At 42.7% G+C, this 14,883-nt stretch overlaps 1 protein-coding gene across 1 annotated transcript in view; it reads left to right on the top strand.

Moving 5' to 3' along the window:
* The window catches only part of KIF5C (kinesin family member 5C), a 107,473-nt gene that overhangs the window by 26,949 nt on the left and 65,641 nt on the right, over nucleotides 1–14,883 (top strand). Inside the window, exons 3-7 of the mRNA XM_089689371.1 lie at nucleotides 877–950; nucleotides 6,824–6,928; nucleotides 9,430–9,478; nucleotides 11,523–11,578; nucleotides 14,217–14,304. Of these exons, the coding sequence (XP_089545497.1) occupies nucleotides 877–950; nucleotides 6,824–6,928; nucleotides 9,430–9,478; nucleotides 11,523–11,578; nucleotides 14,217–14,304 (372 nt within the window). The remainder of the gene's footprint in view (nucleotides 1–876; nucleotides 951–6,823; nucleotides 6,929–9,429; nucleotides 9,479–11,522; nucleotides 11,579–14,216; nucleotides 14,305–14,883) is intronic.

Raw genomic sequence — 14,883 nt, 5'->3', positions numbered from 1 at the left:
CTGGTCATCCCTGTGCTGTCCGCAGTCTCTGGTCATCCCTGTGCTGTCTGCAGTCCATTAGTTCAGAATTTTTTTTTGTATACTTGTGTGTTAGAGTGAGAGAGAGAAGGGGGAGAGAGAGAGAGAGAGACAGGTGCCACAGCAACCTCCAGGGTAGTTGATGTGTTAACTCTGGCTAAGTTGCATTTGATGTGTGTGTTGAGGGTGGACACTTACCTTGAAATGAACACATTGTTGTTTTGTAAGGGGAAGAAAGTGTTATGGTGAATAATATGGTTTTAATTATGTGTTTTTGTGCGAGTGTTTGTCTGTTTTGGCAGGTCACTGCGTGGTGTGGCTCTCTGACTTTCACAGTTTAAAATTTTGGCTCTTTGTGTCTAACTTGTTCGCCACCCCTGAACTAGCATTATTGCCCCAATCTGTGCCTGTGCTGGATGACTGCAATTCAGGTGAAAGCTGAAATTGTGCTTCCAATGGGAGTGGCTGAAGTTGCTTTAGTATGCTTACTGAGGGGAGAGAACCTGAGATGTTGCAAATTTATGGTGGTGATGTTCATTGGCGGTCCAAAGCAGAGACCATAGGTGAACATCACCATGGAGCTCCCATAATTGCTGGTCATGAAAAGTGGTGAACCGTCAATGTTCTGTACATCACTGCAACACTTCAAGGTAAAAGATCTGAAGTGTGTGGCATGAGAATTGTTTCCAATGGATGGAAAACTGTTCCGTCTGTATAACGGCTTGGCTAGATGTTTTCTTTGGTTTCTACACCTAAAAAGTCCATCTAAATCTCTGTGGGCTTATAGGTGACACATCTGTTTTATTGATCTTTTCTTGAGTCATGTCCTCTTTAAATCTGTTTTTCCTTCTTTTTAAGATGTTTTGGATGGATACAATGGAACCATTTTTGCATATGGACAGACCTCTTCTGGAAAGACTCACACAATGGAGGTAATACAATGGAATCCATGATGGTCCTGTGATTGCTGTGATGTTAGCAGTTGCTCTAGAACGGTGTTCGGCTCATTATCCCACTGATGCTGCATGTGGCAGTCTCTCCGCAGGTCCTGTAAACACAAGCCTTTTCATTTTAAACCAGCCTGAAAAGCATTATATTGGCTCTAAGATATGGCTTGGCCCCAAATCCAGTGGAAGACCTGCCCTGAGTAACAACATGAAACTAGTGATTGAGGGGCAAATTTAACAAATTGCAGATACTTGGTGAGGTTGATTTACTAGAACTGGAGAGTGTAACATCTGGTGAAGCTCTACATAAAAACAAATCTTCCAGGTTTTAGCCTTAGTTCAAACTGAATTCGACTTTGAAATTGCGTTACTTCGCTTGAAGTAGCGCGATTTCAAAGCCGCAGGTCAGTGTGATTTTAGGTTCGACTTGCCTGACATCTGCAGGACTTCCTGCACAGATGTCTATGCAAGCCACACCTGAAATCGCCGCTAATAGTGCAGGAACTGTTTTCAAAATCCGTGCGACTCCGGTGGAGTCACACACTGATTTGAATGGTTCCATTGCTGACAATTCCAATGGAATGGATTTGGAACTGTCAAATGCATGACAAGTAACACTGGTGTGAACTGGGGCCTAAGCCTAATTGAACAAGCTGAAGCTGATTGGCTACCATGCACAGATGCATCAGATTTTGTACTCTCCCATTTTAGTAAATCCATCCCGGTGTGTCTGCTTTTAGGCAAGACTTTGACTTCTTAAAGTTTAGAATGTTTGCATTAGAGGAATTAAACACAAGTAGGGTCTTTTGGTAGAAGAGACTTTAGAAGTCTCCTTTTGCCAAAAAAAAACAACTTGCTTACCTGCTAGCAAATTTCTTTATTTGGTGCACTGACTGTGGCGCACTACTGATACACACCAGTATGTTCCCCAGATCTCACAGATGCCATCAATGGAGTTGGGTGCCATGATAATAACTCTGGTGCTTGGGAGTTGCCTCATCAGTGCCTGCACAATAGGTGTAGCAAGAAGACGGTGGACACAAGAAGAGGCGAAGGGCAAGACATTGGCAGGGAGAGAGTGGATGAGGGGCAGTTGGGCCTCCACAATGCTGGAGAACACAGAAGAAAGGATTTCATGAAGTTCAAGTATGCTGTGCACCCCACCAGTTTAATGCTACTTTTAGTCATGCTGGCTGGGACAACTAAATTTCGGCTGCTGATTGGCTGTGAGAGTAGACCAATCTAGAACTGGGACTGAGATGTCAGGACCTTTTTTGAGGGCATTCGCTCAGCTTAAAGAGAGCTATCACCACTGGATCGAAACGTAATGTGAGTGGTGGGCAGCTTGTCTAAAGTCTGATGTGTTGGGGAGGAATGCCATTGCTTACTATCTCCTGAGAATGCTTCCTGCCTGGTAGTCTATTGCTTTAGTATTTTGAGTCACTGACTTGGAACATGCATGTAGTAACTGAGGCAAGAGTGAAGAACACTTGATCTGCATGCTTGTTTCTGGTTTAGTGACCATTGGATCCTTCTAAAAGCCAGTCACTGAGAATTTTCAAAAGACTGAAGCCCCTCTCTTTGAAGCGGAGCTCCACCCAAAAGGGGAAGTTCCGCTTTAAGCCTTTGTCCCCCACTCCGCATTAAGGATTGGCACGTTTTGGGGAGCAGGGGGGGAAGGGGGTACCCTAATTTGACAGATACCCGCTCCCACTTCCGCTGCAATTGCCTAAGCGATCGGAAGCAGAAGTTGTCCTCTCCTCCCTCCCTTCCCGTAGTCTTCTGGGACACGAGACAGGTGGATTGGCACCTTTGGGGAGCAGGGGGTGGGAGCAGGTACCCGAATTTTGACAGGTACCCGCTCCCACTTCCGCTGCGATTGCCTAGGCGATTGGAAGCGGAAGTTGTCCTCCCCTCCCTCCGTACACTTGACAGATCCCAGAAGACTATGGGGCCATTAACGAAGCGCAGCGCTTCTCACGCATGTGCAGTGGGCACCCAGCTGTGAAGCTGCAAGTTGTCACAGCCGGGTGCCCACACTAAAGATGTCAGCGCCAGGGAGAGAAGACGGCCGGTGAACCAGCCATGGTGAGGACACTGCTGGACCAAGGGACAGGAAAGTGGCTGTATTTTAAAAGTCAGCAGCTACTGTTTTTGTTCCTGCTGACTTTATTTTTTTCAGGTGGAATTCCACTTTAAACGATGCACTTTATTTAAAATCCTGACTCTAAACAGACATACATAGAAGGTATCGGAGATTATTATTCATCCAGACACGACTGTAGTGCACCAGTCCACCCCTTTCACTTTTTTGTTTTTGCTCTTGGAAGGTTTACTGCAGGCTCCTTGATGCTTCTAATATACAGAAAAAGGTAGTCCTTACAAGCTCCTCACAGCCACCAATCAGATTTAATGCAGCCTTGGAAGTTTTAATGTGATTGATGTGGAGAGCAGGTAGAGTGGAAATTGCACAGCATTGACTCCAGGCATTATGCTTCACCGAATGAGGCTGTTAGATGGCTTCTGCAGTGTGATTGCAATGGACTACAATGTACCCAGACGAAGGCAAATTTAAATGAATATTTTTACTTGATTTTAGCTCAGTGCATTGTTTGCTGGATGCTACTACCTGCTGCCTGGAATTGCACCTTTTAAAGTGTTATCAAACCCTCATTAACGAATGTTATGTGTGTATATTTAGCAGCATAACTCTTGTATTTCTTTTGTTGCTGCCCCCTTTCCCTTTTGCACACACTGTTTCTGCATCACAGATTTGCAAGAAAATGTAGGCCCTGGTTATTCCCATCTATTGGGTGGCATTGCTGTGCATTATGTTCTGGCCATTAGAGATCATGTTATTTGTACTCTGACCATGGTATCGGGTTGTTTCATCAAGGGGAACAGTGTGCACTCCCTAATCTGATGGCTCAGGGAAGTGCCACAAGGGTAGAATAGGCTGTGCAAATATTGAGCAGATAAATGTACTGTATGTCTTTAGGGCAAATACAAAAGCTTGGCAATTTTTATTAGTATTGTGGAGCTAAAGGGGAAAATGTTTTGCGTACAGTGAGGGTTTAATACTAAATTAAAGATCTATTTTACATATAGACAGTACTGTGCAAAATTTGGACAGTTGTGAAAAAATGCTGTAACTTAAGAATGCTTTCAGAAATAGAAGTGTTAATAGTTTATTTTTGTCAATTAAACTGGAAAATAAATGAACAGAAGAGAAAGCCAAATCGAATCAATATTTGACGTGACCACCCTTTGCCTTCAAACCAGCATCAATTCTTCTAGGTACACTTGCACAGTTTTTGAAGGAACTCGGCAGGTAGGTTTTTCCAAACATCTTGGAGAATGAACCACAGATCTACTGTGGGTGTAGGCTGCCTCAAATCCTTCTCTCTTCATGTAATCCCAGACAGACTCCATGATGATGAAATTGGGGCTCTGTGGGGGCCAAACCATCAATTCCAGGACTCTTTGCCCTTTTATGTTGAAGATAGTTCTTAAAAGACATTGGCTGTATGTTTGGGGTTGTTCCAAAATATTTGGGGTGACTCGCAAGCCTCCCTGATGGTATGGCATGTTGAAGTATCTACTTGTATTTCTCAGCATTGAGGACACCATTGATCCTGGCCACATCTCCAACCCTATTTGCATAAATGTAGTCCCAAACTTGCCAGGAACCTCCACCATGCTTCACTGTTGCCTGCAGACTCTTATTATTTGCCATTTTTCTGCACCCAGGTTCCTATGTTTTTTGGTACATAGTCGAATCGCTTAGCCTTGTTTCCACGTCAGAGGTGTGGCTTTTTGGCCGCAATTCTTCCAGAAGACCACTTCTAGGCCAGACTTCTCCAGACAGTAGATGAGTGTACCTGGATCCCACTGGATTCAGCCAGTTCTGTGCTGATGGCACTGTTAGACCTCCTCAAATGTCGACGGGGAATAAATATGATTTGTCTTCTATCTGCTGCTTCACTTTCCTTGGCCGACCAATGCATCTACAGTCCTCAACATTGCCCGTTTCTTTGTGCTTTTTCAAAAGAGCTTGATAAATTGAATTAAAGCTGGTTTTGAAGCCAAAGGATAGACACACCACTATTGATTTTGAGTTTAGGTTTTTTTTCTGTTCATCCACTGTGCATTTTGTGAATTGCTAAAAATAAAATTTATATATATATATATATATATATATATATATATATATATATATATATATATATATACTTTTTTTTTTTTTTTAAAACCATTCTTACTTTACAGCATATCTTCAAACCTGCTTATAGCTTTTGCACAATACTGTATATTTTTACATACTGTAGTTGCGCTGTAAGCTATGCATATACCATGCCTGTGAGATTATTGTATGAATGGGATATCTCGGCAGTGGGCACCTCTACTACAGTGATCTCCACTAGCTTCTGGGTCTGCCCTGCTGCTTACTAAACATAAGAGGTAGCTTGCTTAGCACAGGTGCCATTAGGGATGCACCGATACTGTTTGTGGTTTTTTTTTGTGTTTTTTTTTTTTTTGTGTTTTTTTTTATCGGCGAGTACGAATACTTTCAGTCAAGTACTCAACGATGCTGAGTACCAATACTTTGCGGTGCGATTTGCGTTAATGGACGCAAATTGCACTGCAAAGAATAGCATGCGATTCCTGTCCAAATCACATGCAGTTTCACCACTGCTCTTGTATGAACCCAAGCTTGTCACAGCCTGAGTTCACGCAGGAGCAGTGCTTGAAACCTGCAGGCATCCCATGCTGAAATCCCCACCGATTTTTTTTTTTTTTTTTTTTTTTTTTTCCTTTCTATTTGGGCTAGATGGCATCTGATTGGTCAGTTGCTGGCCGCACCATTCCTGTGTGAAATCAGGCTATTTCAAGCCTGGGTTCACATAGTAGTGGGGAAACCGTGTGCAATTTGGACAGGAATCTCATTCCTGTTCAAATCCCATGCTAATATTTGCGGTGCAATTTGCGTTCATTAACGCAAATCGCACCACAAAGTATTGGTAGTATTTGTACGAGTACTCATGAAAGTACTCGGTATCGGCACCAATAACTGTATCGGTGCATCCCTACTTTGCATTTTCTTAATGGATGCAAAGTGACATCACTGCCCCACCCCTGCACCCTGTCCAATCAGAGAACATTTTGCATCCATTGAGAAAATGCAAAATGTATTCCTAATGGCACCTTTGCCAACCCACTAGCTTCATGGCCAATGGGACCCAGAAGCTAGTAGAGATCACTGTGGTAGCAGTTTCTAGACAGTAATTTCTAGCTTTCACAGTGATCCCACAGGTATGGTATGTTCATAGCTACATTGGTCTAAACTGGACTGTGACAATGTAAAATATTCATACCTGGAATTCTTCTTTTAAGTTCTATACTAATAAAGGATAACTAAACTCTCATATAGGTAGTATAGTTATTCTTTAGCCCACTCTGTGTCCTAAACTAAAGCCCCCCTCCACTGCCACTGTTGTGTACCCTCCTGTATTGAAAGACCATGATCTGCAGGAATTTTTAGTTTCTCTGGTCATAATCCTCTTCCGCCTGGCTACGTCTGTGTAGTAGAACCCCCCCCAGACCTCCATGGGACCAAAACAGGTGCTTCTTGGGAGAAGGCCTCAGAAGTTTATGAAGTTCTACTGCAGAGGCACAGAGGTGAAAGTACAGCTATCCATTACCACCAGAATTGGAGAAAAAAAATTAACATGGATAATAATGAATATAAAAATACTATTCTACGCTAATTTTGAAGATGGGGTAAATATCTCATGCATCTATGAGCACAGTGAAAGTAAATGACATGTAACTAATTGTCTGCTATGTTTTGTCCTCAGGGAAAGCTGCATGACCATCAGCTCATGGGAATCATTCCAAGAATTGCCCAGGACATATTTGATCATATTTATTCTATGGATGAAAACTTAGAATTCCATATAAAGGTAAGGGGTTGAGGCGGGCCACTTGGTGTGTCAAGAAGGGGTTTTAGTGTTGGTATATAGCGAGGGTCAGCAACCAGTAGACCGCAGCCAGATGACTGGTAGATCGCGGTCTGGGCTTGCTGACCCCCCCCCCCCCCCACCCCCCACCCCCCACCCCAGAGCATCAGAGTGCAATACAGAGGGACTACTTATAACATTTGAGCTGTAGTAGGGAGCAAGAACCGTATAAGCGGATGCCTCCTCTGTAGTGACTGCTCCTGTCCCATGTAGAGTGATACCAACTGTACCACCTCCTATCCCGACTAGTAGTCTCCAGAGTGGTGCCAGCAGCAGGAAAAGAGATCTTCAGGTTAGTGTGAAGCAATACACTGAACATAATAGAACAGGGCTGCTTTCACACTGATGTGCTGCGGCTTATCCACACCAAAGGTATAGTGCAGTGTACCTGCAGCTTTCCTGCAGGTTAGCTGTGCTTAGCCATAGACTTCTGTTATATCCTGTGGGTTTGGTGCACTTTCTGAAAGTGCCTAAATACAGGAGTTTTTGTGCACTTTCAGAAAGTGCACTACACCTGCAGGATATAATAAACATTTATGGCAAAGCGCAGGTAATTCAGGAAAGTCACAGCTGCACTGCGCTGTACCCACGGTGAAAGCAGCCTTATGGGGGGGCTCAGAACAGTAAGGGTTCATTTTCAGTTTGGGGAGTGGTAAAACCCATGATTGCCATGCACTGCATGCCAACACATGACATGTACCATATCACTCATGGTGGTACAGCAATTAGAGGTTTAATCAGGTGTGAGGAGGCAACAGTATGCCTGGGGATCTTTGACTTCTCCCATGTTGTTCAGGTAGATCTCAACCTCTTTAAGGTTGCCTACCCTTGGTATATAGTGTATTTTCCTAAAGTGAAACTATGCTGCATCTGAGCACCACAAACTATAATTCTATTGCATTCATTTTTTAATATTCAAAGCTATCTCACCCATCCATCCATGTCTCTATGCTTTATTTTGCTGAGAAATCACTTTGAAAACAGCCACTTTAGCATTTCTTGTGTAAGGGCAGATGATTCATGTACCATTTAATTACTGGAATCCATCTGCCCTTAGCTCAGTCATGTTTTCAAGCGGGTCTGCTTAGCTGAGAATAACCCTCCTCGCTCTTGAAGAATTCTGGGATGTATGACATTTACCTAGGCCTGGAAAATGGGGAAGTAACTGAAGAAATGCAAAAAAAAAAAAATTAAAACAAGTAAATATAATATACTTTCCTATCTATTTACTAATTCTAACAGCATAAGGATAAAAAATGGTCAATATTGATTGGGAGAGTGAAGTTCCCCTTTAAGTAATCACAAGTAAAATGAAACCATAGAAATAATACTCTGTTGATGCACTACCCTCCTCTGACCCCCCTATGTATTGGGAGCAATTATGGAACTGGTTATACTTCCTTTTCATGGTAATTTATTTTTTTAATACTGTAATGTATAGTCCACCATGCATATTCTTAGGGCTCACAGTGACTGAATCCTACAGGAACTACATTGAGCAGTGTTTTCATGCTGAACTGTCAATTACTTTTTTGTATCATCCAGATGTAGGTATGTGAGCAGTCACTGGACTGCCTATGCTACGTTTGGCTGTATGTGCCAAAATATCCTGGAACACAATCAAAAGGGTAGCTCTACTCCACCTATGGGATTGTTGCTCACATTTTGTTTTCCTTTTGGCTTTAGAGAGGTTCTCATTTTAAATACCTGAATCTTTTCTTGTGGGCTGTTCGAACGTTAGTGCCCCGTCATACTTTCACATGCATGTTCTAGGGCGCTGTAACATGTGGTACAACAATGCACAGTGGTTGTACAATGGCAGAAAATTTCAATGGCACCCCAATGTGCATACATGGCCAAAGCCAACATGGCTTGCCACCAGTGCAAAACAAGTCATGTGTTCTAGAACATAGGACTGCCTTTCTGTGCTCTAGAAAAAAAAAAAACTTGGAGTTCTATATTTTTTTTTTTTTCTGTTGGCACATTGAGATTGCTTTGACAATTAATAGACAATGCCATGTGTGTTGATGTGCCCCAAAATGTGCATAAGTGTGGAATGGCCCTAAGGGCTACAGAGATGGACCTGTTGTCTTTGCATTAATAGAATGATAATTAAAATGCAAGTTAAAATATCTTTTTAAATTTGGCCTAATTTTTGTTTTGTAACACCAGATTTACCTTTTTTTTGTTCACAAAATTTATTCATACTTATATAGATGACAAGTACAATGTGGAATAGACTTGATATAAATATAAGCACTTAAATTATCACACAGCCTGTCTCATAGCTTTCCTTTTCGGTGCATTCACCAGCCTAGATGAGCATAAAATATACATTTCATGCACAATTTATATGTCAGATTTATTTTGTTGCATTGCTCAGGTTAAGATTTTGTTTCCCTCTCAATCGGCTGAATTCAAGTTTTTATTTTGTCCTCTGATAGGTCTCCTACTTTGAAATTTATTTGGACAAAATTCGAGATTTACTGGATGGTAAGTCCTTTTTTTTGTTTTTTTTGTGTGGATTGCATCCACTACTTTTGGAAACACACTGCAACCAAATTGCACAGTACTTTTGTACCTTGCGATCTGGTGCATGCAAACGCACTGCATGTTTGGTGTCATTTAATATTGCACTGACACCTTGTGCAGATCATTTGAATTCAGTGTGGGAAACCTGCATTCTAATGTGAACGGGCTCTTAGGCAATGCAGCCCAGTCCTGTTCCACTACTATTGTAGGAAGAGAGAATAGAGTACTAGCTGCTGGCTTGTTTTGTGTTTTTAGTAGTGACTGGGATGGCCTGCAGCAGATGTCATTCACAACACAAGCGTGCAGCTATTACTGTAGTCTCTCTCTCCTTTCAGATCTGAGCTCTGTAGTATTTCCTTCATGTCCTTAAGAAGATGTTAACCCAATATTTCATATGATCTGTGTATGTTGTACAGGGCTGTGGAGTCAGTAGATAAATGTTCTGACTCCGACTCCTCAGTTTTGTACTTCCGACTCCTCAGTTTTGTGTAACTCCGACTCTCCGACTCCTCAGTTTTGTGTACCTCCGATTCCGACACTCCGACTCCTTAGTTTTGTGTAACTCCGACTCTCCGACTCCTCAGTTTTGTACTTCCGACTCCTCAGTTTTGTGTAACTCCGACTCTCCGACTCCTCAGTTTTGTGTACCTCCGATTCCGACACTCCGACTCCTCAGTTTTGTGTGACTCCGACTCCTCAGTTTTGTGTACCTCTGATTCCGACACTCCGACTCCTCAGTTTTGTGTACCTCCGATTCCGACTCCCCGACTCCGACTCCTCTGTATTAATATGCAAGCAGGCATGCAGGTTTTAAAATAATTATAAACACTTACAGTTGAATCCAAGAAGCTGTTCCACCAAGTTCTTCTAAGCTCTTCTAGCAGAGAGAGGTGGTTGGGCAGAAGCTGCTGCCTTCTCCTTTTTGTGTGCTGATCTGCTGCTGAAGATAGGGCAGTGGGAGGATCCAGGAAGGGGCATTTATTATAAAACATGATTTCCCTAGTAGAATCCCATAGTCATGTTTAAAGTTTAAGCTAACAATCGGAGTTTAAAAGTTTTTATAGTCTTAGCTAAATGACAGCAGCTTTTCCAATGGTTTACAGCTTCAGTCTTGAACTATTGACCCTCCATTCCTTTCACTTATACAAGGGTCTCTAGTCCTGCAAAAAATATATTTACTTAATCCCTTATCAGTGAGAGGCTAGGTTACCCATGGGCGCTGCGTTCCCTGTAACAGCAGAACACAACACTATGGAAAGTAGAAGTATTGCTGCTCCTAATTGTGCGTTGCGTGCCATATAGTGAAGCACATGAAAAGCATGCTTCTTCACGGTCACTTAACGTGTTCGTTTTGCGGTTACGTGAGGCACTGCATGCACTGGTCTTTATTCTTACAGTAGAGAAGTCATTAATTATAACTTTTTGTGAATTGGGACATTTAAACTTGCTTTTTTTTTAAATTCCAATCTAAATTTAATCGGAGTCGGAGCATTGTTTGCCGACTCCGACTCCAGGTACCCAAAATTTCCTCCGACTCCACGACTCCACAGCCCTGATGTTGTACCATGTACTTGTGTTACAAAGTATCCTGTTCTTTGTATTGCTTCCTTTTGTGTAAAATACCTGGTGTTTTTGCTAGTCCCCCTGCTTTCCTATTTCAAACTGACCACACTAGGCATGAGAGCTAATCTGTCTGTGTGGTCAGCTTTCTGGCTGTGGTAGGAGACCAGCCTGCCTGTCCTCTAATGGCCAAGACTTGTGCATACATGCCTCCATGTGCAGCCATTTACTGGGAAGATCAGAGTACTGCTGTTTCTTCCCTCCACCTCTCCTAGCCCCTTATGCAGCTGAGAACAGAGATTATGTGATTGCTTCAAGAAAAAAAGTGTGTAGAAAAAAACAAACAAAAAAAAACTCATATATATATTTTAAAAGGATTTAGTATCTGAATTTTCTGCAGCATTGAAGTTTTTCATCACATTTCTCCATGTCTTTTTCTCTGCAGTCTCCAAAACAAACTTGGCGGTACATGAAGATAAAAATCGAGTTCCCTATGTGAAGGTACGGTATGTCTGTTGAGATATAGTTACATAAAATTTATTCTCTTAATTTTAATTTTGTATGTGTTGTTTTTTTTTTTTTTTTTGTTTTTTTTTCTTGTTTTGTTTTTTTTTTAAAGAAAATCTCTTGCACTTTATAACTGAGCCATTAAAAGGAAATGCATTGGAATTTGCTGGTGACCGCATTAAACATTTAAAGCCCTTTTCCCCCCTTCTTGTGTACTTTCTTTGCATCCTTAAAGCAGAATGAACCCTGAATTTAAAAACTTGTGAGCAGGAAAGATTTCTATTGCAGAAGAGGCCAACTATTCCTCTTCTGCTATATTACCTTCCTGTCTGCAATATGCTTTAGAACGTACACAGAGCGCCATATGCAGAGCTGAGTGTGATCTCTTGGCACACCTTAGTGCTGGGATGTATGAACCTCCATGCACACTCGTAGGAGTTGCATCATCCTGGCCTGGCCAATCAAGATGGCCAAAGACGGCGGGTGAGGGAGCTTGTGGATATCTAATCAGTGGAGGGGAGGAAGTATTGGAGGGTTTAGTTCCACTGTAAAGCCATTATAGATCTGTATTTTCATTTATAGGGCAAGTGCACCCAAAACTAAAGTTCTTCAGAAGATGCTGCCTAGTTAAACCGCCTCACAGTATATCTCTCTGGGACTTTATTGGGGGGGAAATATCTGGGGTTGATTTCCCAGGCATGCACACCGGCTGACCATTATGCTTAGATTATAGGCCTCACCCCTTTGCATTGCAGTAACACCTGTTAGCGGGATCAGGGATGTTGGATTTGTATCGCCTGATGCCTGGGACATGTAGATCTGGGCGCCGGGCAGGTAGTTTATTTCAACCTTTATCCCTGTTGCGGACAAGCAGGTGAAAGCATTCAGGCAGCTGCCCGATTGCTTTCACACAGCCCACTACGGTGCCAGCCTTTGCCCCCACCCGTGCGAACACCTCCACCCGCTATGTCTCCCGGGCTCCGCTTGCCCATCTGTGGGCCCTGAGACTGGTTCAGCGTGCATCGGCGACCCCTCCCCTTGTCCTGACTGGACGTGACATCATAACCTTCACAGATTTCACGACCATTGAGGCCAGGAAAGAATGTAATGCAGTGTGATGTACACTGCATTACATTCAGGGGAAACATGCAGGGTCTTTTAGACCCTGGATGTCTCAACAAAGACAACCTGTAACCAAAAATCATCACATAAGGGACTTTTTGTGATAAAGAAAAAAAGTTAAACCAAAAAAAAAATGTTTTTAATCATACAAAAGTTACACCCAAGCATAGAACATCCCCCTCAAACAAAAAAAAAAAAATTGAGGACCCCCCACCCCCACATATACACACATACAAACGTAAAAGTATGCGCTGGGGTACCTACCCATGAAAACGTCGATTGCGATACACATTACATATCGCCGCGCACACCAGAATGACAGCAATAATTCTAGCACCAAACCACCTCCGTAACACTATATACTGATGACCTATAAGGGCTTTAAAAGTGTCGCCTATAGAAAATATGGGGTGCTGAAGTTCTTTGCCATTTCACGAGTGCACACAAATTTATGGTTTGACATGTTGGATATCTATTTACTCGGTGTAACCTCATTTTTATATTTTACAAAAAAAAAATAGGGTAATTTATGGCTTTTCTTTGTGCCCTGAAATTAAGTATTTTTTTTTATATGGAAATTTCGCATTTCCTAGACCTTTGCGGTAATATGCAACATGAAAAATTGGAATTACCACTATTTTATTCTCTAGGGTCTTTGCTTTCATAAAATATATGTTTGAGGGTTTTGTGTAATCGGGCTTAAATTTATTTTTTAAATATGTGCAAAAAATGCAAAAACGGCTCTGGCAGCGAAAGGGATAAAGTTTAAGCCCGACACTCCCCTTTCCTGAGGAGCAGCCAATCGGTGCTTATTACATTGCAAGGTCTCTCTCCTCCCTGCTAGTCCCCGGGTGCGGTGCTGGAGACCGGCAGGGAGGGGAGGAGATAAACAGTGCAATGTTAAAAAAAAAAAAAAAAAAAATTAAATGTTTAAGTCGCCATAAAGCCCCAGACCTTCTTATATGCACCTCAGACTTAAATATGGTTTTGGTTAAAAAATGTTATTGCATTTTTTTTATCCGGACAAGAGATTGTCATGCAGGACAAGTAGATTGGAACTCAGATTTAGTCCCTGGACAAGTAGTTTTTTCAAAAATGTCCACACCCTGGGAATGTTTGAACCACAGTGCATTGTGGGGTCATTCATTTTGCATAGTACTTCAATGCACCACGTTGAACCTGTGTCTTAGCACACCATAGTGCACACGTGTGAATCACTGCAAAGAAAAGTGCAATCATTTTTTTTTTTTCATGAGCCAGCAAAGTATTGTACCACAATGATGCAATGTACCGAGGCGCTGGAGGAGGTGGCAAGTGTGCTGATTACTGACTTTGCACTACAAGTCCATCTGATTGAATAAGCTACAAGTCCCATCTGCCACCACAACAATTGAATGTCCTTCAGTTTAGAAGATATTCGCTCTTAATTGGAAAATTCTAATTCTGTTCTAATTGGAAAATTGATCAGATTGTTTGTTTTATATTTTTACATGTGTTCTGCATATTTTAGGGCTGTACGGAGAGGTTTGTATCCAGCCCTGAAGAGGTGATGGATGTTATCGATGACGGAAAGGCAAACAGACACGTTGCTGTTACAAGTAAGACACCATAAAAAGGTTCACCTGGTATGTATAGTAAGAAAAAAAAAAGGCTAATCTTTAAAGTGCTACTAAACCCAGGACCCTGCATTCACTATATCTGGTCTCCCCAGACCCTGCCTTCACTATATCTGGTCTCCCCGGGCCCTGCCTTCACTATATCTGGTCTCCCCGGGCCCTGCCTTCACTATATCTGGTCTCCCCGGGCCCTGCCTTCACTATATCTGGTCTCCACGGGCCCTGCCTTCACTATATCTGGTCTCCCCGGGCCCTGCCTTCACTATATCTGGTCTCCCCGGGCCCTGCCTTCACTATATCTGGTCTCCCCGGGCCCTGCCTTCACTATATCTGGTCTCCCCGGGCCCTGCCTTCACTATATCTGGTCTCCCCGGGCCCTGCCTTCACTATATCTGGTCTCCCCGGGCCCTGCCTTCACTATATCTGGTCTCCCCGGGCCCTGCCTTCACTATATCTGGTCTCCCCGGGCCCTGCCTTCACTATATCTGGTCTCCCCGGGCCCTGCCTTCACTATATCTGGTCTCCCCGGGCCCTGCCTTCACTATATCTGGTCTCCCCGGG

This window comes from Staurois parvus, unplaced genomic scaffold (assembly GCF_062004578.1).
Source record: "Staurois parvus isolate SC_StPar_1 unplaced genomic scaffold, SC_StPar_1.0 ptg000471l, whole genome shotgun sequence".
Taxonomy (NCBI): Eukaryota; Metazoa; Chordata; class Amphibia; order Anura; family Ranidae; genus Staurois; species Staurois parvus.
This window is presented reverse-complemented; position numbering and strand designations above follow the sequence as displayed.